Source organism: Gopherus evgoodei, chromosome 2 (assembly GCF_007399415.2).
Source record: "Gopherus evgoodei ecotype Sinaloan lineage chromosome 2, rGopEvg1_v1.p, whole genome shotgun sequence".
NCBI lineage: Eukaryota > Metazoa > Chordata > Testudines > Testudinidae > Gopherus > Gopherus evgoodei.
In genome coordinates, this window is record NC_044323.1 from 155,748,692 (window position 1) to 155,775,085 (window position 26,394).

Below are 26,394 nucleotides of genomic sequence, written 5' to 3' on the forward strand. Positions count from 1 at the left end.
AGAAGAGGAAATTCAGGGAAGGTAGTGGCTGATTTATAAGCAAATCACACTCAACTCATTGGTTTCACGGGATTTTGACCCGAAACCAGACACTGTGTGGTTTTCACAGGAGTTCAGCGGAGCATTCCAGAGAGGAAGGATGCTCCAGCGGGTAGGATGCTAATATAGGACTCAGGAAACCTACGTTCAACTCCCTGCTCTGCTGCAGACTACCTTTGTAACATCACACAAGTCACTTGGCCTCTCTGGGCCTCAGTTTCTCATCTATCAAATGAAGGAGACTAGTACAGCCCTGCCTCACAGGATGACGTGAGGATAAACAGATTAAAGATTAAGAGGAGCTTAGATACTACATTAATGGGGGGGCAGATAAGTATCTACATAATTGTGGGGTTCAGCTCCAACCCAAAATTCAAGTCAAAACATGGGGTACAAAACCCAAGGCAAAGTGAAAGCACAAGGAAATGTTGCACTAACCCCGAACAGCACCTGTCATCAAGTTCTATTTATCTAGAGCTGCCTTCAATGCCGGTAACCACTAAGAGAGACTCCCTGATCCCCTCATCTCCGTAAGAGCAATGTTTCAAATGGACAGGCTGCCATCAGAGTCCTTGCATGGCAATGTCTGATGTGCTGCCACCATCCCTTTCACATGAGCAGCCTCCGAACTGCAGTGGGCTGAAGGATGGAACCACAACAAAGACTGCACATGGCCCGATGCAAGAGAAATACACACAACGTATGTTGAGAAATAAACAGCTGTTCCCTTCTGTGCTAATTGGCATGATTCTCTAAGGGCTTAGTGGATTAGTACTTTCATTTTCAACGAGGCCTCTCATAGAATCCCACCATAAGAATGACCCATACAATTCCATAGGCTGGAAACTAAGTAGCCTGAGAAATATTTGGATGCACAAATGGCCCCAGCAAGCGCTTTGCTGTCTGTGCACGAGCTGTGTTGCTTAAAATAGACATGGCGGGGTTTAAAAGTTTGAGACAAAGAGCTTACAATGGGGAGTGCCCAGGTCTGGATATAGACAGGCTTTGGTAGTGAATGGCTAAAGGCTGTCGTGATTGAAAGTAAACACACGTCAGCAGAACCCAGAAGTTAAGTCACAGCAACAGGCAAGGTTGAGTGTGAATCCATGTGGAGCCCAAATAGAAAGAAAATGAAGTCACCATGCTCCAGTCAGTCAATCTGGGATCGTCATTGTTCTACACTTAAAGGGACACTGTCCAGATAAGTCTCAATTTAGCTTCTGTACAGATTCTTTTTCCTCTCAGAATAAACATTTTCAGGAAATTTATACACGAGGATTTAAAAGTTTCCTTTCAGCACTAGAACCTCAAACACTACAACGCTGTTCTGGTGCACAGCTGCCAGAAAGTGAACTGACTGGAAAGTGCAAGTATTAGCTATCGGTTCCCCCTGGACACTCAGCCAGTTACTCTCTTGTTTCTGAGAGTCTACCAGGCAGCAGCAATGCAGTGAAAACAAAGAATGTTGGTGAAACACTGCTATCCAGTGGACAGTGCACTGAACTGGGACTCAGCAGAGCTGGGTTCTATTCCCAATTCTGCCACTGACCTCCTATGTGCCCCTGACGAAATCACTTCATCTCACTATGCCTGTTTCTCCACTCACCCTTTGTCTTTCTTACCTATTTAGATTGTTAGCTCTTCAGGGCAGGGAAGGACTCTCACCATGCGCAACACCTAGCATGGTGGGGCCCAATCTTGGTCAGCCTCTCCAGATTCTATCATAACATTAATATCACCCTTGCTTAGGCAAAGACTCCCAGTGCTTTGCTTGAATAAGGTTGCAGCATCAGGCCCAAAGAGTGAAAGTGACCAATCTAGTTTTGCTGCCCAAGTTAAGTGAAGTGCAAAGATAAAAAAAAACAACAACAACAACAATGAAAAATCAATTAGGAACTTTTCAATATATAAATCTTGGGTGTTCATTAATAATCTGTGCTAATAATAATTTCATTCATAGTCAAAGGTGTTATTAGAAGCACAGGCAAAAAATATATATATATTTGGCTTATCAATGCACTGCCTTGTATACTGTGGAATCACACAAACTTGTGCAAAAACCCTACCGTCATTTAACAGGGAGCGGCATTAACTATATGTTTGAACAGTGCCTAGCACAATGCGGACACAACTTCTGTGTGCTACTGCAACAGCAGTAATATTTAATATTAAATAAGGCCCATTGAGTGATGGCGTTTTGCACCCTGAAGGAAGGAAGTACATACAGTGCAAAGTCGGGAAGAATGACACCCATTACTTTTAACCTGACAGTGCTCCTTTGACGCGCTGATGCCACTGTCCATCAGCTCTTGTAAAAGCAGATGCTTCTGCCCCCACCTCAAACTTTTCATCCTCATTGACCATTCTCAGAAGTGAGTTAAGATAGTGCAACAGTCACTAAACGTGATCATTTTATCAGAGGGGTAGCCGTGTTAGTCTGGATCTGTAAAAGCAGCAAAGAATCCTGTGGCACCTTATAGACTAACAGACGTTTTGGAGCATGAGCTTTCGTGGGTGAATACCCACTTCGTCAGATGCATGTAGTGGAAATTTCCAGGGGGCAGGTATATATATGCAGGCAAGCTAGAGAGAATGACGTAGTTCAATCAGGGAGGATGAGGCCCTGTTCTAGCAGTTGAGGTGTGAAAACCAAGGGAGGAGAAACTGGTTTTGTAATTAGCAAGCCATTCACAGTCTTTGTTTAATCCTGAGCTGATGGTGTCAAATTTGCAGATGAACTGAAGCTCAGCAGTTTCTCTTTGAAGTCTGGTCCTGAAGTTTTTTTGCTGCAGGATGGCCACCTTAAGGTCTGCGTGGCCAGGGAGGTTGAAGTGTTCTCCTACAGGTTTTTGTATATTGCCATTCCTAATATCTGATTTGTGTCCGTTTATCCTTTTCTGTAGCGACTGTCCAGTTTGGCCGATGTACATAGCAGAGGGGCATTGCTGGCATATAATGGCGTATAATACATTTGTGGACATGCAGGTAAATGAACCGGTGATGGTGTGGCTGATCTGGTTAGGTCCTGTGATGGTGTCCCTGGTGTAGATATGTGGGCAGAGTTGGCATTGAGGTTTGTTGCATGGATTGGTTCCTGAGCTAGAGTTACTATGATGCAGTGTGCAGTTACTGGTGAGAATATGTTTCAGGTTGGCAGGTTGTCTGTGGGCAAGGACTGGCCTGCCACCCAAGGCCTGTGAAAGTGTGGGATCATTGTCCAGGATGGGTTGTAGATCCCTGATGATGCATTGGAGAGGTTTTAGCTAGGGACTGTATGTGATGGCCAGTGGAGTCCTGTTGGTTTCTTTCTTGGGTTTGTCTTGCAGTAGGAGGCTTCTGGGTACATGTCTGGCTCTGCTGATCTGTTTCCTTATTTCCTCGTGCGGGTATTGTAGTTTTGAGAATGCTTGGTAGAGATTTTGTAGGTGTTGGTCTCTGTCTGAGGGGTTAGAGCAGATGCGGTTGTACCTCAGTGCTTGGCTGTAGACAATGGATCGTGTGATGTGCCCGAGATGGAAGCTGGAGGCATGAAGGTGGGCATAGCGGTCGGTAGGTTTTCGGTATAGGGTAGTGGTAATGTGACCATCACTTATTTGCCCCGTGGTGTCTAGGAAGTGGACCTCCCGTGTAGATTGGTCCAGGCTGAGGTTGATGGTGGGGTGGAAGCTGTTGAAATCGTGGTGGAATTTTTCCAGAGTCTCCTTCCCATGTGTCCAGATGATGAAGATGTCATCAATGTAGTGTAGGTAGAGAAGGGGCGTGAGTGGACGAGAGCTGAGGAAGCGTTGTTCCAGGTCAGCCATAAAAATAAAAATATTGGCATATTTTGGGGCCATGCGGGTGCCCATAGTGGTGCCACTGATCTGGAGATATAGATTGTCATCAAATTTGAAATAGTTGTGTGTGAGGATAAAGGCACAGAGCTCAGCAGCCTGTTGTGCTGTGGCATCATCAGGGATACTGATTATTTTAATATTAAGATTAAACCTGAGAGCTGATCCTGCAACCCTGACTCTCACACGTAACCCTCTTTTGAGGGGTCCTTCCCAATTTCGTTTGCCTAGCTGCTGGCTCTTCCTGCTCCCATCCTGGGTTAGTCCCTATTCCCCATTGCTTCTCAGATGTTCACCCTGTTCGGCTATTACAGCCTGATTCTGAACTCATCTGATGTAACTATATTCACTACAACTGAATAACTCCTGGTTGGCACCAGTAAAAGCTAAGGGAGCATTCGGACTTAAAAATTCCTTTGCCATTGGTTAAATATTTAGGGGTTTTCAAAAACAGCTTAAAGGGTTTAGGCACCCAATTTATTGCAATTCAATGGCAGTTGAGTACCTGACTCTTGAAAGTCACTTCTTCGAGGTACACCAGCCCTTTAATTGGAAAGCAGGCTACAAGCCATTTGACATGTCCTTTCACTTTATAAACCTCCTAAAATACAAGAGCTCATATCCCTAGTGTATTTTCTCCATATTATTAGAATAACTGGTAGTCAAGTTCAAAAGGCAGCTGGCTTCCAAGTCGCCAAGCCATAAAGAGCTATAATTCCTACTCACTGTAATTTCTCCCTGTGATTATAACAGTGGTTGACTGAGTCAATGCATGAAATGTCAGCAAATGATTTCACTCAAGGACAGCAAAGATACAGCAAGAAGTAGAGTCCTCTTATAAAAAAAGGAAAAAAAAAAACAGCTTCAGCTGAAACATGTGTGGGGGCTAGACTGGATATTTTCAGTTCTAGTCAGGATATGAAACAGGCCAGGTTTATCAGACAGGCAATAAATAGATGTAATTAATCATAACGCATCAGAAAAAAATAGGTGTGCCGATAAATAGGGTGAAATCATACCCCTATTTGAAATCAATGGCAAATCACCTATTGACTTCAATGGAGCCAGGATTTCACCAATAAAAATCAATAGGAGTTTGGCAAGGAATCCTTTCAGCCGATATAGAATCTCCTCAAGAGGACCCTTGTTCTCAGCAAGTAGTACCTTATTCCATAAGTAATCCCATGACTGTTGTCATAAGGTCCCACTCAATCTCCGAGGGTTCAATCTGGCCCAAAGTACTTTGCAAACAATGGGCTGAATTCTGATTTTAGTACATTCAGAGTAACTTCAATCAAGTCAATGGAATTACTTTCAGGCACCCACTCTGGGAGCTGAGATCAGAGCCTGCCCTGTTAACTGCATAAGCTTCCATTTTACAGATGGGTGAACCAAGGCTCACAGAATCCTCAGGTGGTATAATTTGTCACAGTGAAGTCATCAGGGCTATGACACGTTCCAGCAGCTGATGATCTGGCCCATACCAATAAGTGACTTGCCCAAGATCCACAATGAATCAGTAGCTGAAATGGGAATACAACGCTGGAGTCCTGACTCCTCCTTGTAAATACTAGACCAGTGGTTCACAACCAGGGGTCCAGGGCCCACTGGGGGGCTGCGAGCAAGTTTCGGAGGGGTCACCAAGCAGGGCAGAAAGTCAAAGCCCCCACGTATAGGGCTGAAGCCAAGGACCCTAAGCCCCACCACCCAGGGCTGAAGCTGACGTCTGAACAATGTAGCTTCATGCAGGGCCACCCAGAGGATTCAGGGGGCCTGGGGTCTTCAGCAGCAGGTGGCACCCGCTGCCAAATTGCCACCGAAGACCCAGCACTTCGGCTGCACGTCCGGGGGTGAAAGGACCCCCCCGCCGCGGGTCTTTGGGGCACTTTGGCGGTGGGTGCCAGAGCGGAAGGACCGCCCCCAGTCACTGAAGACTGGGAGCGGAAGAAGCTCCAGGGGCCCAGACCCCTGGATGAAATGAAGGACTCCACTCTGGGGGCCCTGAAAAATTCTTGTGGGGGCCCCTGTGGGGCCTGGGGCAAATTGCCCCACTTGCCCCCCCCCAGGCGGCCATGGCTTCATGGTAGCCCCTCTGGCATGGGGCCCTGGGCAAATGCCCTGCTTGCTATCCCCTAACCGTGGCTTTTAGATGCAGAAATCCAGCTACTGCGGCACAATTGGGCTGTGGAGTTTTTAACAGGATGCTGCAGGGAGGAGGGAGGTCTCAGAAAGAAAGAAAAAGGCTGAGAACCCCTGTACTAGACTATGCTGGAACCATTCATCCAAACTCACAAACAGATTAATAACATCTTAATGCTATTTGGTAGCATTTGAAAAGAACAGTAGTCCTAACCGTGACATGGGTAAACATTCCCTATAATATGTCTGATAGTCCAGTGTAGGAACCAAAGGCAATAACATATTCCACAAAACAACATGGATGCAGCCAGAAAAAAAGATTGTGCAGAGAGCATCTTTTCACGCCACTGACCTGCTCCAGGAGTGCTTGTAAATTATGCCAAATATGCTTTTCCACCTATTCACCCTGGAGAGTGAACACAGCTAGGGGAGAGCAAGCAGTATTCTATTCTGCCTTACAACACCAGCGGCGGACTCATCGCGAATCTTTGCTGCTGAAAATGTCAGAGGCAAAAGGATCATAGCCGGACTGTCAGAGCCCACATGATACATCCACATGACCAAAAGCTAGAAAAAGACATCTTCGACTTTCATGCTGAGCAAACTGGATCAGGGCTCGGGGAGAAGGAAGAATTATGGAACCCTGCAGTGGTCTTTGTACAGTCTGCCTTCAGCACACTGTGTGGTAGAAAGAGATCATTGCTATTAGCCCTTCTTCTGCCTTTCTACTGATTTGTGGAGGAGCTGAGATGTAGAGAACTGGAGCCAGATCCCCAGCTGGTGTAAATCAATGGAGCTAAACCAATTTATTCCACTGGAGGATCTGGTCCTTAGTGCTGAGACACTATAGTAAAGAGTACATTTAGAAAGGAGAACAGAAACCTATGAGAAGACAATACAGCCTGGAAACAATGCCTCATATTTTTCAGTTTGTCTATGCTTCCCTTGTACATGCTTCATGTGAAAGCAAAAGGGACATCCTCAAAATAAATTTGAGAGGAGAGGAAACTTCAGTTCAGTGAAACCAAACCAAACACACACGGTGAAATCCTGGCCCCACTGACATCAAAAGACAGAACTAGCATTGACATGACTGGAGCCAGGATTTCACCCACAGGTTTCACAAAACCCAAAACCAGTAGAAATTTTCCCAAGCTTTTTTTTTTTAATTCCACTGCAACACACAAACACACACACTCCTGCCGTGTTTGAAATAGATACACTTCAGCCTTGGGGCACCCTAAATACATGAGAACTTGAAAGTGAACTTGACACGTGAAACTGACCAGTCTGTTTTCTGTGCCAAAGCTGTTGGATATGTATAAAAGGAAACAAACAGCATAAGTGGCAAACAGTGAATTAGACTTCCAAAATTATTTCACTTTGAATCATCTTGGATGTCGTTTATAGCATAAGTAAGGATATTTAGGTGATCTTTAATCTAGTTTGGGTCCCTTAAGGAAGGAATTTCCAAAGGAAGGTAAAGCACTAAGACACCCAACTCACTGAAATTTAGAGGGTGGCTAATTTTCTTTTTAAAAAAATTCCCAGACACAATGCTTAAAATAAACAGATAAAATTATTGCATGGTATTTAAAGACTGAAATGTGTTTGCAATATTATATATCTGGTTTATTAAACATAATCCAATTTAAAAGAAAATCTTGAAACGAACAACAGCTCCCACCTGCTTTGGAAAAAAAAAAAAATCAAAGGCCACCCACACGGAAGATGTTCATGAGGGCAGCAATTCCATGCTTCCTTGTGGAGAAAACTTTATGCGAATGTATAATTTTGCAGAGACGAGAACAGCTGAAGCAAACCAGCATCTACAAAGCTTTGAAGTGTGGTAAGATTATTCATCCTTTTTTCCACTGTTCAGCTCCAGTTGCTTAAGTCTGCCAATTAGAAATGTCTCCCTAGCTTAAGCTCTATGAAAATATTAGTGCAGGGACAGATATGATGCAACATCAGCCATTCTTTCAAATGTGGCCACTGATTTTGGGTGTGCAACTCAAGAAACTTCAGGAGACAAGACGGCATAGTGGAAAGGACACTGGCTTGGGCTCAATATACAGGTCAGCCACAGACTTCCCAACCATGGGCATGTCACTTAATCTACACTGTGCATTAGCTTCCCACCTGTAAAATGGAGATACCACCTCCCTACTTCACAGGGTGTTATCAGAATAATATAATGAGTATATGTGGTTGTGAGGCACTCAGATACTACACTGATGAGGGCTATACACCTCTACCCCACTATAATGCGACCCAATATAACAGGCCCTTTAAATCATCGTTGGAGCCCTGCCACCCCATCCCGATATAACATGGTAGAGATTTTTGGCTCCCCACGACATTGTTATAGTGGGGTAGAGGTGTATAAATACATGGCTGTAATATAATATGGGCATAGTTTCAAAAATATCACTCCCCTTCACTTCTACACAACTGGACGTTTGAGGCTTTTCTGAAATATCAGATCCAAGGTATCTCAAGTTGGGCCCACAAAATCAGTAGCCCCTTTCGGGGGGAAATTATTTTTAAATAACTACGCAAGCTAGAAGTGCTATTTAACATTTATGTTATTACATGAACAATCCATTTAACAATCTAAATGCAAAATGTTATTTTTTACTTACCGTAGTTTAACGAGAAAGAATGATATAAAACAAGCAATAACGTGGACAAGGTAAATCAAGTGCTCTCATAATACAAGTGAATTTAAAGTCAACAAATATGAACCTTAAAAGGAAACACCATTTCATACAGTATATAATTACACTGTGGAAATCATTGCCATACGGTATTATTGAGGTCAACAACTTAACAGGATTCAGAAAAGAATTAGGCATTTATATGCACGAAAAACATCCACAGCTGCTTTAGATAGGATAAAAATATATACAAGGTATAAGCCTTTACATTTCACAGCTTAGGTATAGGAAGAAACTTTCCCAGGAGCAAGTTATTTCAAAACTCCCAGTAACAGCATTTCTTGCACCTTCTTCGAAGAATCTGTTTCTGACTATGGTAAGAGACCAAATACTAGACATGATAGAGCAGGGGTCTCATCTGGTTTGGCAATTCTTGTGTTCTATGTATGGCATTTCCAAGATATTAGCTCCTTGGTATCTAAATTCTTTGGGGATCAGGAATTTGTTTTTTTGTTTGTCGTGTTTTTACCCCTGGTGCTTGAGACTATGCAAAATAAAAGCAATGTCAGGATTCTGTTCTCTGTCTCCCAGCCAGTTTGCAGGAAGGCAGTGCCATGAATCAGCGAGCACAATGGTCACCCCTACCCCACTAGTGACTTTATATTGGTTCTTTCTTGGCTGTTTTTCTTAGGCAGAAAGGAAACTCACTCCTACTGAAAACTCATGTTTCGCTTTAGCGCATGGGGAACAGACAGAACAATGAGGAAGATTTTCAAAGGCATAAATGGCAGCTAGGTGCCCAATTCTCATTTGTGTCTTCGAAAATCCCCCTTGATATAAGTTGTCATAATATCGCACCATTACTGCCAGTAATCATCTTCACATCTTGGCTGCTCTGCCCAGGTCAGTTCCCTCAATCCCGTCCTTTCAGTGCCCCCACATCAACGCAGCTTTGTAGAGCATGGCCCCCTCCCAGCCCTCACTTTCTCCTGCTTTCTCTCTTGTGCCTCCCAAGACTCCCTCCTACTTTCTCCCTTGGTCTCCATCTCCTACTCTTGTTTCTGTGTCTGCTTCCATGCCTTCCATTAAGCCTACAACACCCTTCGCCTTTCCTTACACCAAATGACCCACCTCCATTCTGAATGTGCACTAAACTAAGTCCAGCCTGCACTGCCCACTACCCATATTACAACAACATGTTCCTTACATGCTGAAATGGTAGGGAAGACTTGCTTCTGGAGACAGGGAAGCATGACTGAGGCTTTTGCTCTGTTTAACTTACTAGTTGCTTAGGATCTAATGGAGCACCTATCCCCGGATCTATATTCAAGGAAAGATGAATAGCCACCCATCCCTCTTCAGTAGGTGGTATTCCTGGCCTAGAGATGGATCAGCAGGTAACCACAAAAGAGCCAGTCTTACATTTTATTAGAAAACCCATAAGAAGGATTTAGAAATAACTGGTGTTCCCCTACCCCAATCACTTGCCAACCGCCATGACCTCCACCATAGTAAGCAGGTGGAGAACCCCGGAGTCCTGCTTCCCAGAGACTGCAGCTAGACATAGTGGAGTTAACGAGTGTGTTGTCTCAGTAACAATCAGGAATGTTGCTTTGATATTTACAGCTACTTCTATATCAAATATCAGAGGGGTAGCCATGTTAGTCTGGAGCTGTAAAAGGCGACAAAGAGTCCTGTGGCACCTTACAGACTAACAGATGTATTGGAGCATAAGCTGTACATGCGTATGACAAAGTGGGTATTCACCCACGGAAGCTTATGCTCCAATATGCTCTGTTAGTCTATAAGGTGCCACAGGACTCATTGTTGCTTCTATATCCAAGTCAATTTAAAGCGTATTAAACAAAACGAGAGAGGGATCAGAAAAGGAGGCAATGAGGCGTATCACAGAGGCTGACGATGGGACAGGCTAACCAGGTCACACCAAGTACACCCAGCCTTTCACACTGAACCACTCCCTGCCTCTTGAGCTGCATAACAGGAGAAGCCACCAGACCAATCTGAGGATCTATTTATATACAATTGCATATTTTGTCGAAGATGCTGGCTTCTTGCCCCATTCAAGGCTTGAATGGGGAAGGTTATGAATGGAGCCGTAGGCTGCATTTCTCCAAACCCATATTGCACAGTGCTCTCATTGTCGAAGAGGAGAATTTGGGTGAAAAGCTTTGTCTGATGACAATAACATTACTTTGCCATGCTGACATGTTCCCTTCATTTTTCCTCCCAATGAGGAACATTACCGCTATATTTTACTATTGGGGTTAGTGCAGAGCTCTGGGAATCAGGACACCTGGGTTCTATTCTCAGCTCTGGCTCCAACTCACTGTATGACAAAAACAACTCACTGGGGGGGAGGATGGGATTTTCACTGCAGTAGGGCAGCCAACTCCCACTGAAAATCGGCACGAGATGGCACTAACTCCAATTCATGCCTTTGAAAATCTCATCTTCTCTGTGTCAGTTTTCCCATTTGCAAAATGGATCCAATACCAAATAACAATTAGCTACCCCCCAATGCACGTTGTTTCTGGTACTTACATGGACCCCATTACTGTAGTATCTGAGCACCTCACAACCTTTAATATATTTACTCTCATACCACCCCTGTGAGATGGTGGAAAAGGCTATTATCCTTACTTTACACATGGGGATCTGATCCACAGAGACACTAGGGCCAGATCCTCAAAGGTATTTAAGCTCCTAACTGCCACTGGTTTCAATGGAAGTTAGGAACCTAAATACCTTTAAGGGTCAGGGCCTAAAATGACATGCCCAAGGTCATAAAGAAGCCTGTAGCCTCCAAGTCTTATGCTAGCGCCCAATCATTAGATCATCCTTCATCTGGGGAGAGGATTAATTAATAACATGAAAAATAGTGAGTTAAAAAAAGTCACCCTTTAAAAGGCAAATTTCCTTACCTGTGTTTCCAAGAACTCATCAGGTAAACAAAATCAAAGAGAGTTCTGTAAACATAATGTTCTCCATGTCGCTCGGTTTGGACAATGAAAATAAGACCAGTGCATAGTCCAGATCTAGCATGTTTCACTCATGGATCTCAAAACACTTTACGAAAGGGTGATATTTTCCCAACAGGAGACATGGAGGCACAGAGGGGTGTAGTGGCTGGCCAATGTTAGGGGAAGAACTAGGAGCAGAACCCAAAGCCTCGTGATTCCCAGGCCAATGTTATACCAACTGGACCACCACTGCCTGCTAGTTCAAGCTATCTAGTAAGTGTTTTTGATTACACAGCTGTTAAGCCGCAACCACTGCTTCTCCTGCTGACTGCTATCATCATCTCATTGTTAACTTAGGCTCCCCTTTCTGTCTATGATCAGTATCCATCTGTTGTTTCTTGCCTTATACTTGGACTGAAAGTTACTCAGGGCAGGGGCTCCCTTTTGGTTCTGTATTTGTACAGCACTTAGCACCATTGGGCCCTGGTCAGTAACTGGGGCACACAAGTATTATCACAATGCAAATTAATTATAATAATGATCAGTTTCACTTTCTGGTTCTCAAATTAACTCAGTGCTGCTCTGTTTGGGGCAGGTTTAAATCCAGACAAGAAAGCAGTTTTCTCTGAGGCTGGGTGAAGATGAGAAATGGAGGAGAAGGATGGTTTTGTGGCTAAAATGCACAGTCAGGACTGCTGGGTTAGATTCCCAGTTCCACTACTAACTTGCTGCAGGCCCTCGGACAGCAGCAGAGATGCTCTGAACCAAGACCTCACACTGGCTGACTTCCCACTATGAATTTTTTAAAGAACACTCATGATAGGGGAAAAGCAGTGGGTTTATAGGTCTATATGAAAATAAGTGCTTGGGCAGCTATTGTAGGACTCAAGAGACCCTGGTTCAATTCCTGGCTCTGTCACAGACCTCCTATGTGGCCTTGGGCAAGACACTTTGTCTTGCAGTACCTCAGACAACCATTAGAACAATGGAGATAATACCACTTCCCTACCCTAATATCCGAGCATTTCACAATCTTTAATGTAATGGGGGCCCACACAGGTACCTAAGATAATCATTTTTCAGCCAGTAGCAGAGCCTCTATCTGCATGTACTCACTGTCACAGGAAGTGCTGATTTCATTCATAAGTTTTGCTGCAGAATTCTCTTTCCTTTTCTAAAACAAATTTGTTCCAAGAGGCCAGAATTCTGGCAACATAAAACATGTACACTAGCGCACGGGTTCTCAGCCTTCTTCTTGCTGAGGCCCACCCCAACATGCTATAAAAACTCCACAGCCCAACTGTACCACAACAACTGGTTTTCTGTATATAAAAGCCAAGGGTGGTGTTAGGCGGCGGCAAGCAGGGTAATTGCCTGGGACACAAAGCTACATTGCTCAGGCTTCGGCTTCAGCCCCAGGTGGCGGGACTCTTGGCTGCGGGCTTCAGTCTCATGCAATGGGGCTTTGGCTTTCTGCCCTGGGCCCCAGCGAGTCTAACGCTGGCCCTGCTTAGCGGACACCGCAAAGCCTGCTTGCAGCCCCGGACCGCTGCTCTGGCATATTCCACAGCAGTAACCAGCAGAGGCAGTATAGAAGAGCTTGCAAAGCAAACAATGCTCACACAGGACAAAAGACAGCAGGATGTATCTGATGGCAATTCACAAACTAATCTGTTGAACTGAACTATATTTTACGTTTTTCTCAGCTAAAACAACATAAATATAAATGATCTGTGTATAGAATTACAGGGGCAGATCCTCGACTGATGCAAATGGCCACAGGTCCCAGGAACTACATCCATTTAGACCAGCTGAGGATCTAGACTAGAGATTTTAGTCAGTTTCACTTCCTGACTCTCACACACTAATATGATGGTGTAATTTCAAGAACCAGAAAGAAGGTTTAATTATTTGGAGGGAGAGGGGGTGTATTTCAATTGAATTTTTAAAATCAAGCACAAAACCAAGGGCCAAAAATTTTGAAACTTGAATGCTTAAAGGTAGGCACCTACATCCACAATTAGGCACCTAAAAAGAGGTCTGATTTTGAGAGCTGCACAGTACGTGTAATTTGCATTGACTCATTGTGCCTCATCAGTATGATCAGCCTCTACCTCCCATGAGGACTAAAATATTTACCCCAAGAGGCCCATGTGAAGTGCCCCCACAGTATACTTATACAGCACAGCACCTCATGCCAAACACTTTACAAACAATACACCAATTAAGCCTCACAACACCCTTGTGAAGATGTTGTTTTATAGCAACTACACAGACAGGGACACTGAGGCCCAGAAAGGATAAGGTCTAACCCTGCAGCCAGTGACATCAATGGCAAAATCCCCACTGAAAATTCTTCAAGGTCCCACAGTCAGCCTCGGTGTGATCCTATCCTCGTGGAAGTCAATGACCCATTGACTTGAAGGTAACATGATCCAACTAGGAATAGAACCCCGGAGTCCTGTATTCCACTTCCCAGCCCTGAGAGGGAGTTTACCCAAGGAGCAGAGGAGGGAGTCCCAACTCCCAGTCCCCTACTCTAGCCAATAAATGACACATACACTTGGAGGCAAATACGCTGATATTTTCCATAAATTACGTTCCCTGCTTACAGATATGGTTTGTTTGAAAGAGCAAAGGGAACCCCTTCCGAATTCCCCAGGGAATACATCTCTCTCTATCTTACTGAGCATCGTGGTGCCTCCAGCCAGGGCAGCCTTGGTTCCATGGAAGAAGTCATCCGCAGAGATCATTCCCTGGCCTGGCATCTGGAAGCGGGTATGGACATCAATTCCCCCAGGGATCACCATCCGGCCATGGGCTTCAATTGTTTTCACTCCCCCTGGCACAATCAGATTCTCTCCAATTTGCCTAGGTAAACAGGTGTCAATCAGTGAGTGAGTTACAAAAGTTATACCACATGAATTTAATGAGAAACGTGTCTCAAGTGAGTGACATGGACTGGATACAATACCCTTTAACAGGTGTCACTGATACAACACAACACAACAGAGCAATACGTGGGTACACTGCTGTGAAGCTGGCATTCAGTGTATCACATTTTCTTTATTTTCTGGCTAGCCAAAATCTCACTGGAGTCAGTAGGAGTCTTGAAATTGACTTCAAAGGGAGTTGAAACTGGGCCCTTAACTACCAGTGCAATAATTCATTCTGGGATGGAACGGTGATTTTTAGATTTTCATGTTTTGGAAGGGACTGCAAGAATTTCTGCATGTATCCTATCTACTTTATTTCACACTAAAACATATGTACAGCAACCACAGAAATAAACCTGCACATATGTTAGTTACCAAGTTCCTGATGAGACCCCAAAGTCCCTCAGTCTGGCTTTTGCAAGGATTTATTTTTAAACACTGAACTGTGGATGGTACATCACAATTAATTAGGTGTCTTTCACTTGCTCCTCCAACTTCTAGCCCCGATTAAGAAAGCAGATGTGCTGATTATATAGCCAGAACAAGCAAAATTCCTGGTTTGTAACCTTTCGCCAGTCCAATTTTCCCTATGAGTTGTATTCCAAGGAAATGTGTAATACATTTAATGTGCCAGAATTACATGCGTAAGACTATAAACATAAAAGATGAGCCTGAAAGGGGCCTGATCCAATGCCCCTTGAAGTCAACGAAAGTCTTTAATGGGAAGATTTGAATGAGATTTTGTTTGGGCTTCAAGTCAGTTTGCTAGGCTTTGGATTGCGAATTTCCTAGGCTTTAATGCAGCAAGGTACTTAAACACATGACCAGCATAAATTAAGCATGTGAGTAGTCCCACTGAACTCAAATCATTCAAGTACTTAAGTACCTCGTTAGACCAGAGCTTTAATGACTACGTTAATTAGAATGTATAGTAACTTTTTTATTATTATTATTTAAACATCTTGTTTTAGAATCCCTCCAATCAAGCACCCATAATGCATTACATATTTATTTATTTCTGCATTCTAATATAGCTCTCAAGACTGAGTTATTCTTGCAGTTCTGCAGTGCATTTACATTACATTTGCTAGTTTCAATCAGGCTGCACTCACTTTATCAACCCATCTTCCATGTAAATGTCTGCATAGAAAGACTGGTCATCATTAACTATTTTACCACCCTTGATCAAAAGACGATCGCTCTGAAACAAAAAAACATGGAATAATACATAATTAGTCTGTAAGTAAACTGACAGTTTGCAGCACCAATTCAGAGATAAAAGAGGAGAGGGAAACAAGCTTTGCATTATTCAAAGGGCATGTCAAAAAACAAGTCAATTACAGTACTTTCAACTGAAAAGATAAAATATCATTGCATCTGCAAGTCCTTTCATCGTTCTAATGATCCAAGAACAAACTATATTCTCTATGTAAAAGAAGTTTAGTTTTGAGGCTTGTTTTAACTATGCCAGCAACCAATTAAAACAAAATCATTCACCCCCCACCACAAAAGCACTAAACACCATTTCCCAAAAAGCAGAGAGTGGTTTTTAATCACATCTCTTATTTTTAACCTTGCTGTAGGCGTAACTTCCTAAATCCACCCATCCTAAAGTCACTACTTGGCTAATGAGTCACACTTGCATTCGGAGAAATTGACCAAAAGTCTGTTGCCAGGGATACACAACACAAACAAACCCATTTAGTCCTAGTCTAGCAAGGTTTCAGTTCAGTGGATCTTTTACTGTGTTTCTATACAGCTACTGCATAATCTAATGAAAATAAGCACATATTAGCAAATTAACGTAAAGATAAGGATTAAGAAGCCGTATTATTAAACCTCCCTCAAATTAGATTGCTGTTTGGTAGAAACAGAAAGGTAATTCCAATGAGGCAGCTTTCAAGCCATTCCTTCTAGATATTCACTTAGGTTACATATCTCCTTTGCAGCTACGGTAAGTGAAAAACACATGCATCATTTTGTAGTACTTGAGCACAATATCAAAACACATACTCTAAAGATCTTTAGGTGAGAAGGAAAGTGGGACATTAGCATTATATTCATCCTCTTTCCTTTCAAAACACTAAGTTGCATATATATTTAATACTTAATTCAAGTGCACATCCATCATGCAGCACTAAATTTAAACCTTACAAGTTCTCCCTTACCTCTCAGAAATGTATTTGCACATATTCTGAAAAGAAACTCCTTATACTTCCCCATTTCCTTTATACAGAATCAATGACATTTCATAACCCCAGGCCTAACATACTGTTGTCCATAGAGGAAATCCAAGGCTGATTTAAAAGAGAGAAAAGTGCATGACTTTAACATGTGGATTTATTTCAGCTGCATTATTTACTATTATTATAGTGGCAGTCAGGGGCTGCACTGTGCAAGGAACTATGCAGGCATATAGAAAAGGGCAGTACCTGCCCCAAAGCGACTACAATCTAATTTAAAATAGGGGACCAGATTCTCAGGTGTTATAAATTGGCATTGCTCTTTGGAAGTCAATGGAGATACGGTTGCAACAGTTCAGAATCTGGCCCAAGGTGTTTAAGATTGGCCTTTACAGCGAATTTTATATCATTGTACAAAAATCATAAAAGTTCTTTTTAGTTTCCAGTCCTTTTTTCTTATGTAAGGCAAAAGTTAATGGAGAGTTTTGTCTCCACAAGGATACCAAAATAAATCAAGATTTTAAATTTAGGCTCTGCTGTGACAATAATGCTTAACGAAGCGACATGGGGCTTGAAAAAATTGCTTGTTTTCAATGCCAGGTTCTTGTACACAACAGCAAGTTGTCCCACACTTTCATCATTCCTAGAATCACTGCACTAATTCCCTCCAATTCAGCCTTCTTGTACCATTAAAGGCCCTGCTCCTGTTGAAATCAAAAGGAGTTTTACCACAGATGACAATGAGAGAAGAAAGTCCTAAATCCACTGTCACTTGGGAAACATACAAATAATGACAAAACTGAGCCTTGGACATGGTAATGGTGTTCTATAACCTACTGCTAGTAAACACCTCTCTCTCTGAAGCTGATCCAAAGCCCACTGAAATCAACAGGAGTCTTTCCATTAACTTCAATGGGCTTTAGATGAAACCACATATGCAGTTTGTATTTGTGGGAAGGACTCGTACCACACTTGTTCATATTTACCTTGCTGATTCAGGTGAAAGTCCCCTACCCATTGAGCCAGATTCTGATCTCTTTACACAGACTGATCTCAGTGGAGTCACACTTTGTTTATACCAGAATAAATCAAATCAGAATCTAGCTCATCTCCTATTCTTTGTCTTGTTATTCACCCCAACCTAAATAACTAATGTTCATTCATGAAAAAAAATACACCAGTTCACTTAAAACCCACAGCACCATCCATCAGTAATGTTCAACTTTCTTTAAATCTGAACTAGCCTTTTTAAAACCTTAAGATACTGGGGTCTCAGTGACAGACCAGTAATTTTTCGACTAGTTAAAGATTCACTCTTATCACATTCCAATCAGTGAAATACACTGGCCTGCATAAATGCTATTTAAACACAGCTATCCAATACAACAGTTCACATCCAAATGTCATACTTAATATTATCCATCCACGACTGCTGATCTCTCACTTTTCCACTTCTAAGGCTCAGGAACAAGATTTATGATGGGTGTGTCCTTAGGTCTAAGAGAGGAAAGCTTTTACACTGATACAAATAGTGCAAACTTGTATGTCAAAAAATAAACATGTAGCATTTTTAATTGCCTCACTTATGCTGCAGAAATTTAGTCTCCCTGAATTTGTGATACCTGCACTGTGATCAGTTCCCATTATTATGGGAAACGGAGGGTTTATGTAACTGCTCCTGTTCTTTTCCCTTCAGATTTCATTAGCAGTGGACTGAATTGTGTGTTGTAAGAATATTCCCGGTGAAGAGAAATAAATCCTATTTCACCCTAAAGAGGTGGGAGTTTCTCATATACCAGTACAAAAAACACAACTACCACCATCACCAGCAGCTCTTTCTAAGCATTGTTTTTGCTGCACTGGGAAGGAGGATGGAAGATGAGCAGATGGGGCTTGTTCTTTTCATCTCATCGGAGCAGCGCCATTACCTCCTGGAGGAACAGCACAAACGCTGTCCCCAGCTCCTCACAATCACAGCCCTCTTTGTACGAGCAGAGGGGGGAAAAAGCTGCTTCACTCATACGGGAGAGGGGGGGGTTGGGAAAACCTCAGAGCCCAGCCAAATCTCCCCTCTTCTCCCACAAAACCAGCAAGTAGTGGAGAAGCTCCGTCCTGAAGATATTTCTATTCCTGAGGCATATTTTAAACCCAGATTGTAAAATCTGGTTTATGTTTAATTTAAAATCTCCTCCATGCTCTCTTCCCTACCCAATCCTACCTTCTTCCACTACACTCCTGCTGTCATTCTGCATCTACTATTAACTTCCCCACCCACCCCCACCCGCCTTTATTACAAGCAGAATGGATTGCCATAAAATATCAGACACATTTTCAACTCCGCTATTTTTCCCCAGTCGGTGCTTATCAAAACAGCCCCATCTAGAGCATACACCCACGAGCCAGCTTTCTTAGTCTATGCTTCCCACCCATGCATATATAAATCTGCCATCCATTTGCTAGGATCCATGCTAGGGTAGCAGCATCCCTGAGCTGATAAAACAGAAGACCAGATCCGGTTCGACTTTTATTAACTCAAACAACTTCCAGGCAGCCATTGAGCCCCATATCCTCTTCTTTTTCGATATAAGGCTTTGACCGATGCTGCAGCAAAGGAAGCTTTTTGCACGAGAGCGTGATCTTACTATCTTTCTGCAAAACCCCTGCAATCACCTCCCAAGCACACAAAGGGCTTAATCCCCACCACCCCTCCCCCTCTTCCCCATGTAGCTAAACTCACCGTGATCCGTGGAATATTTTTCTTCCCCTGATAAGACATGTCTCTTGGGAAACAACCCTCAAAATAAAAATTGGGCTGGGTTTATTTTTTCTAATCCCAAACGTTTTATTGAAATAAAAAAAATATCAATTGCAATCAAAAGGAAGTGGAGGTGGGGGGGGTCGGGTCTGCAGGGGAGGAAAAGTGCAATCGGTGGATCTTGCCCGGCTCTTTGCAAATCGCAGGAACGGGGACAAATCGGAGCCCTTGCGTGTCTCCCTTTCTTTGCTCCGCTCCAAGCCCAGCCCCAGATTTAGACCAAAGGCGAGCGCGGAAAAAAAAATCCCGTCGCAATAAAAGCCTAAGCACAAGGAGGCAGCGGGAGCGCATGCGCCCTCAGCCACTCCCTTTTCCTCTGTCGAGCGCGGGGAGCCACCCGGCTCTGGCCTGGATTGGCTGGCAGCCTCCTGGATATGCAAACGAGTCCCGGGCGCTGTGCAATGGGAGGGGAGAAGAGAGGTAACATGCAAAGTGGCGCAACGAAGGAGCCGCGCTCCCTCTCCCCACCCAACCCTGGGCTGGCTCGTGCTCTGGGCTTGCGGCGCGGCGGTGCACAGCGCCCTGCAAGCAGGGAGACAGGCAGGGATGCTGCCTAGGCTCCAGAGGCGGCAAAGCCAATGGGGAGCGTGGGGAGGGCTTTGCTGCATTCCCCCCCCCTCCCTGGATGGTGCTGTGCCATCCTAGTCCTAGCAGAGCTTTGCGCCTGGGCTCCCCAAGATCCAGCTCCCTTTGCCGGTGCAATGCCCCAGATCGCATCTGTGCGAAACGGGGCAAAGCAAAGCCCCTTGCATGGGGGCAGAGCTCCGCAGTCGCCCACGCCCTTTTCCACCAGCCACACCGGAGTGGGATGGTGATGGTGGGTTTTCCTCCCCCCTTTCTGCTGGCGTGGCTGACGATGCTGCTGCGGAAGCTTGCACGCTGGGTGGTTGCTGGGTGACATCAGGCAGCAGGTTTGCAAGGGAATTGGGGGAGGGGTTGCATTTTTTTTTTAAGGGAAAGGAGAGATAATGCATCACCCTGGGCTAAAGAAAGCCTTGCCCATCAGAATAGGGAGCTGGCTTCTAACTGAGGGTTGGCCTGATGTTCAGATGCTGAGCACCCACAGGTCCCAGTGGGAGCCACCAGATGCTCAGTGACTTTGAAATTCAGATCATTATTTTGAAAGGAATATGCATGTGGATGCTACTGTTTTATTCCACACACACACACAGCCCTCCCCAATGCCAAGACAGTAAATCCAATAGGAAAATTCTTTCTGGAGAGCGGGCACAGCAGCAAATACAGCACACTCTGTCTTTGTCCATCTCGCCCATTCCATCTTCCTTTGCGCTATGGAGAAGGTGCTGCTTGCGACTTAATAATAGCAACAGGGCTGGAGAAAGGGGGCTAAAGAAGGGACAAATGTACCTGGGGCCTGAGCTCAGGGCTCCCCTAGAAAAATCTATAACGGGTGAAATGGGAGGGAGTGGGGCTCCAGCAAACTTTACGTATGGCGGCTCCAAAATTCTTGACAGGTCTGAATAGCAACCCAAGGAAATACAGGGTTCAGACTTGACAGGGCCTTCCCATTTTTCACCGGGAACACCTACATCATCTGATGCCTTTTTCCACTCTTCCCCAAAAATACCCAAGTAGCTAAGGGGCATCCGCATTCTGCATCTCTGGCTCCCTGGAAATCTTCAAGAAGCAGGGGTTACACTAAAGGCCATTCTAAGAGCCATTGGTCCATCCAGATCACATTCATTATTACAGCATGGCCAACCTCAAGTGTTCAAATATTGTGAATCAAGCCTCAAAATCTGTGAGATTGGCTTAACAATCATGAGCTTTTATAAAACAATAACTCCACTTAGGTTCTATTTCTTTGCTTCCGGTTTCTGAGCCTTAAGACCATTCTGGGGTCATGTTTTCAATGTTTTCTCTTTGCCTGGGAGCTAGAAACTTACTTTAACAAAAAATGAAAGCTGAGATTCCCTGATAACCATCAGACTCCAAGAGCTGGCATGCGAAGGAAAACAATAACTAGAGCAAGTGCTGGTGACACTGTTGTTATGCACAGCGTGCTCAGCACTGCACAAGACACAAAGGAAACATACGATCCTTGTCCACAGCAGCTTACTATCTCAATCCATTGGAATCACCATTCCACACCATATCAGTGGTCTATCTAACCATCCTAGCCACCATGGATGTGGAGGCTCTCTACACAAACATCCCACACACAGATGGAATACAAGCTGTCAGGAACAGTATCCCTGATAATGCCACAGCACAACTGGTTGCTGAGCTCTGTGACTTTATTCTCATGCACAATTATTTCAAATTTGGTGACAATATATACCTCCTGATCAGTGGCAATGCTAAGGGCACCCACATGGCCCCACAATATGCCAACATTTTTATGGCTGACCTGGAACAACGCTTCCTCGGCTCTCGTTCATTCATGCCCCTTCTCTACCTACGTTACATTGATGACATTTTCACCATCTGAACCCATGGGAAGGAGATTCCGGAAGAAATCCACCATGATTTCAACAGCTTCCACCCCACCATCAACCTCAGCCTGGACCAATCTACACGGGAGGTCCACTTCCTAGACACCACGGTACAAATAAGCGACGGTCACGTTAACACCACCCTATACCGAAAACCCACCAACCACTATGCCTACCTTCATGCCTCCAACTTCCATTGCGGACACACCACACGATCCATCGTCTATAGCCAAGCATTGAGGTATAACTGCATTTGCTCCAACTCCTCAGACAGAGACCAACACCTACAAGATCTTCACCAAGCATTCTCAAAACTACAATACCCGCACGAGGAAATAAGGAAACAAATCAGCAAAGCCAGACGTGTACCCAGAAGCCTCCTGCTGCAAGACAAGCCCAAGAAAGAAACCAACGGAACTCCATTGGCCATCACCTACAGTCATCAGCTAAAACATCTCCAACGCATCATCAGTGATCTACAACCCATCCTGGACAACAATCCCTCGCTTTCACAGGCCTTGGGAGGCAGGCCAGTCCTCACCCACAGACAACCTGCCAACCTGAAGCATATTCTCACCAGTAACTGCACACTACACCATAGTAACTCTAACTCAGGAACCAATCCATGCAACAAACCTCGATGCCAACTCTGCCCACATATCTACACCAGCGACACCATCACAGGACCTAACCAAATCAGCCACAACATTCACCTGCACGTCCACCAATGTAATATATGCCATCATATGCCAGCAATGCCCCTCTGCTATGTACATCGGCCAAACTGGACAATCCCTACATAAAAGGATAAACGGACACAAGTCAGATATTAGTAATGGCAATATACAAAAACCTGCAGAACACTTCAATCTCCCTGGATACACAATAGCAGATTTAAAGGTAGCCATCCTGCAGCAAAAAAACTTCAGGACCAGACTCCAAAGACTAACTGCTAAGCTTCAGTTCATTTGCAAATTTGACACCATCAGTTCAGGATTAAACAAAGACTGTGAATGGCTAGCCAGCTACAAAAGCAGTTTCTCCTCCCTTGGTGTTCACACCTCAACTGCTAGAAGAGGACCTCATCCTCCCTGATTGAACTAACCTCATTATCTCTAGACTAGGAGTACTTGTGGCACCTTAGAGACTAACAAATTTATTTCAGTATAAGCTTTTGTGGGCTACGGCTCACTTCTTTGGATGCATAGAATGGAACACACAGACAGGAGATATTTATACATACAGAGAACATGAAAACATGAAAAGGTGGAAGTATGACAAAGGAGATGCTGTTGTCATCATGTATAAGTTGGAATATGAACAAGAGGCTGCTAGGCAGTTCTCTAACTCCACATTCAACAGGCCGTTATCCTCTGATCCCACTGATGATCACCAAAAGAAACTACACCATCTGCTCAAAGAACTCCCTGAGAAAGCACAGGAACAATTCTGTACAAACACATGCCTAGAACCCTGACCAGGTGTATTCTATTTGCACTCAAGATCCATAAACCTGGAAATCCTGGACACCCCCATCATCTCAAGCATTGGCACCTTAACAGCAGAATTGTCTGGCTATGTGGACTCTCTCCTCAGGCCCTATGCTGTCAGCACTCCCAGCTATCTTCAAGACATCACTGACTTCCTGAGGAAACTACAGTCCATCGGTGATCTTCCAGAAAACACCATCCTGGCCACTATGGGTGTGGAAACCCTATACATCAACATTCCACACAAAGATGGACTACAAGCCATCAGGAATAGTATCTCCGATAATATCACGGCTAACCTGGTGGCTGAACTTTGTGACTTTGTCCTCACCCACAACTGTTTCACATTTGGGGACAATATATACCTTCAAGTCAGCGGCACTGCTATGGGTACCTGCATGGCCCCACAGTATGCCAACATCTTTATGGCTGACTTAGAGCAACGCTTCCTTAGCTCTCGTTCCCTAACGCCTCTACTCTACTTGTGCTACATTGATGAAATCTTCATCATCAGGACCCATGGAAAAGAAGCCCTCGAGGAATTCCACCGTGATTTTAACAATTTCCATCCCACCATCAACCTCAGCCTAGACCAATCCACACAAGCGGTCCATTTCCTAGACACTACTGTGCTAATAAGCGATGGTCACATAAACACCACCCTATAACAGAAACCCACTGACCACTATACTTACCTACATGCCTCCAGCTTCCATCTAGGACACACCACACGATCTATTGTCTACAGCCAAGCTCTAAAGATATAACCGTATTTGCTCCAATCCCTCAGACAGAGATAAACACTTACAAGATCTCTATCAAGCATTCTTAAAACTACAATACCCACTTGCTTAAGTGAAAAAACAGATTGACAGAGCCAGAAGAGTACCCAGAAGCCACCTACTACAGGACAGACCCAACAAAGAAAATAACAGAACACCACTAGCCATCACCTACAGCCTCCAACTAAAACCTCTCCAGCGCATCATCAAAGATCTACAACTTATCCTGAAAGATGATCCCTCACTCTCACAGATCTTGGGAGACAGGCCAGTCCTCGCTTACAGACAGCCTTCCAACCTGAAGCAAATACTCACCAGCAACCGCACACCATACAACATAAACACTCACTAACTCAGGAACCTATCCTTGCAACAAAGCCCGATGCCGGCTCTCCAAATATCTATTCAAGTGACACCATCATAGGACCTAATCACGTCAGCCACGCCATCTGGGGCTCGTTCACCTGCACATCTACCAACGTGATATATGCCATCATGTGCCAGCAATGCCCCTCTGCCATGTACATTGGCCAAACCGGACAGTCTCTACATAAAAGAATAAATGGACACAAATCTGACATCAGGAATCATAACATTCAAAAACCAGTGGGAGAACACTTCAACCTCTCTAACCACTCAGTGACAGACTTGAAGGTGGCAGTTTTGCAACAGAAAAACTTCAAAAACAGACTCCAAAGAGAGACTGCTGAACTCGAATTAATATGCAAATTAGATACAATTAACTCAGGCTTAAACAGAGACTGGGAATGGCTGGGTCATTACACTAATTGAATCTATTTCCCTATGTTAAGTTCTCCTTATACCTTCTATGGGTCGTCTCAATTATCACTTCAAAGGTTTTTTTCCTCCTGCTGCTAATAGCTCATCTCAATTGATTGGACTCTTACAGTTGGTATGCATACTTCCATCTTTTCATGTTCTCTGTATGTATAAATATCTCCTGTCTGTGTGTTTCATTCTATGCATCCGAAGAAGTGAGCTGTAGCCCATGAAAGCTCATGCTGAAATAAATTTGTTAGTCTCTAAGGTGCCACAAGTACTCCTGTCCTTCTTGCGGATAGAGACTAACATGGCTGCTACTCTGAAACCTATCTCTAGACTGATTCTTGCCTGCATATTTATACCTGCCCCTGGAAATTTCCACCACATGCGTCTGACAAAGTGGGTATTCACCCTGAAAGCTTATGCTCCAATAGGTCTGTTAGTCTATAAGGTGCCACAGGACTCTTTGTCGCTATCTAACCCAGTATCCCATCAGTTCCAGAGACTGCTGCTTGAGACGACAAGGCAGGAAATATTTTTCATGGACAGAAGACACAAATCCATCTCTCTTTGCAGGTCTGTATGGGCCAGGTAATGACTAACAAAGGATATTATTTAAACTCCTCAGTGATGAGTGAATTATACCTTTTAAATACAGTACAAACTATAGAAGCCCTGTGTGTCTGAACCTGCAAGTCTTGTTACTCACAGGAGTAACCCATTTGGGGCAGGGGCATCATTGCAGAAAAATTTCAGGGGAACAGAACAAAGTTGTGCTAGCGTATAGAACATTGTAAATGATTATATTCTATCCTGCAAAGTCTAGGGAGAGGGCACAAAAAGTAGAAGACATAATGGAGCATACAGATCTATGAAAAGTCCAAGGTGAAAACAAGGTTGAATCGGGCAACTGACCCATAGAAAATGACACCTCTGATTTGGGGGCTAATTCCATTAGTAGGGGGGTTGCAGGAATCAGGCCCTTTGGATCACAAGATCCTTCCAGATAAAACAGACAAAGGACGAACACAAGAGATTAAAAACTGCTTTAGTGTACTACTGCAGTGCATCTTTTTAAAGGGAACACTGTTCCAAGAGATGAACACCAGGACCTCTCTTGTACATTAGGCTCTAAAGTTGCAGGGGAAAGTAGAGTGGAGAGAGAGAAAGAGACAGCTTTTCCTGGATATACCAGGGACATCAGGAAGCCTTAAACTGGTTAATGCTCCAATCCGCTAATACCTGATCAGTAACAAATGATAAAGCAGCTCGTTATCACAGTAACAACATGATTAAC

The 26,394-nt window shown here is 44.0% G+C and overlaps 1 protein-coding gene across 6 annotated transcripts in view; it reads right to left on the reverse strand.

Moving 5' to 3' along the window:
* Window positions 1-26,394, reverse strand: part of DPYSL2 (dihydropyrimidinase like 2) — a 105,276-nt gene that overhangs the window by 63,422 nt on the left and 15,460 nt on the right. For 4 of the 6 annotated variants that reach the window (XM_030552011.1, XM_030552012.1, XM_030552010.1 and 1 more), the window contains 2 exons: window positions 15,701-15,789; window positions 14,339-14,523 (listed from right to left, as the gene is read on the reverse strand). In XM_030552011.1, coding sequence (XP_030407871.1) covers window positions 14,339-14,523; window positions 15,701-15,789 — 274 coding nt within the window. Of the gene's footprint in view, window positions 1-14,338; window positions 14,524-15,700; window positions 15,790-19,508; window positions 19,927-26,394 lie in introns of those variants that run through there. The other 2 variants (XM_030552014.1, XM_030552015.1) reach the window with 2 other exon arrangements.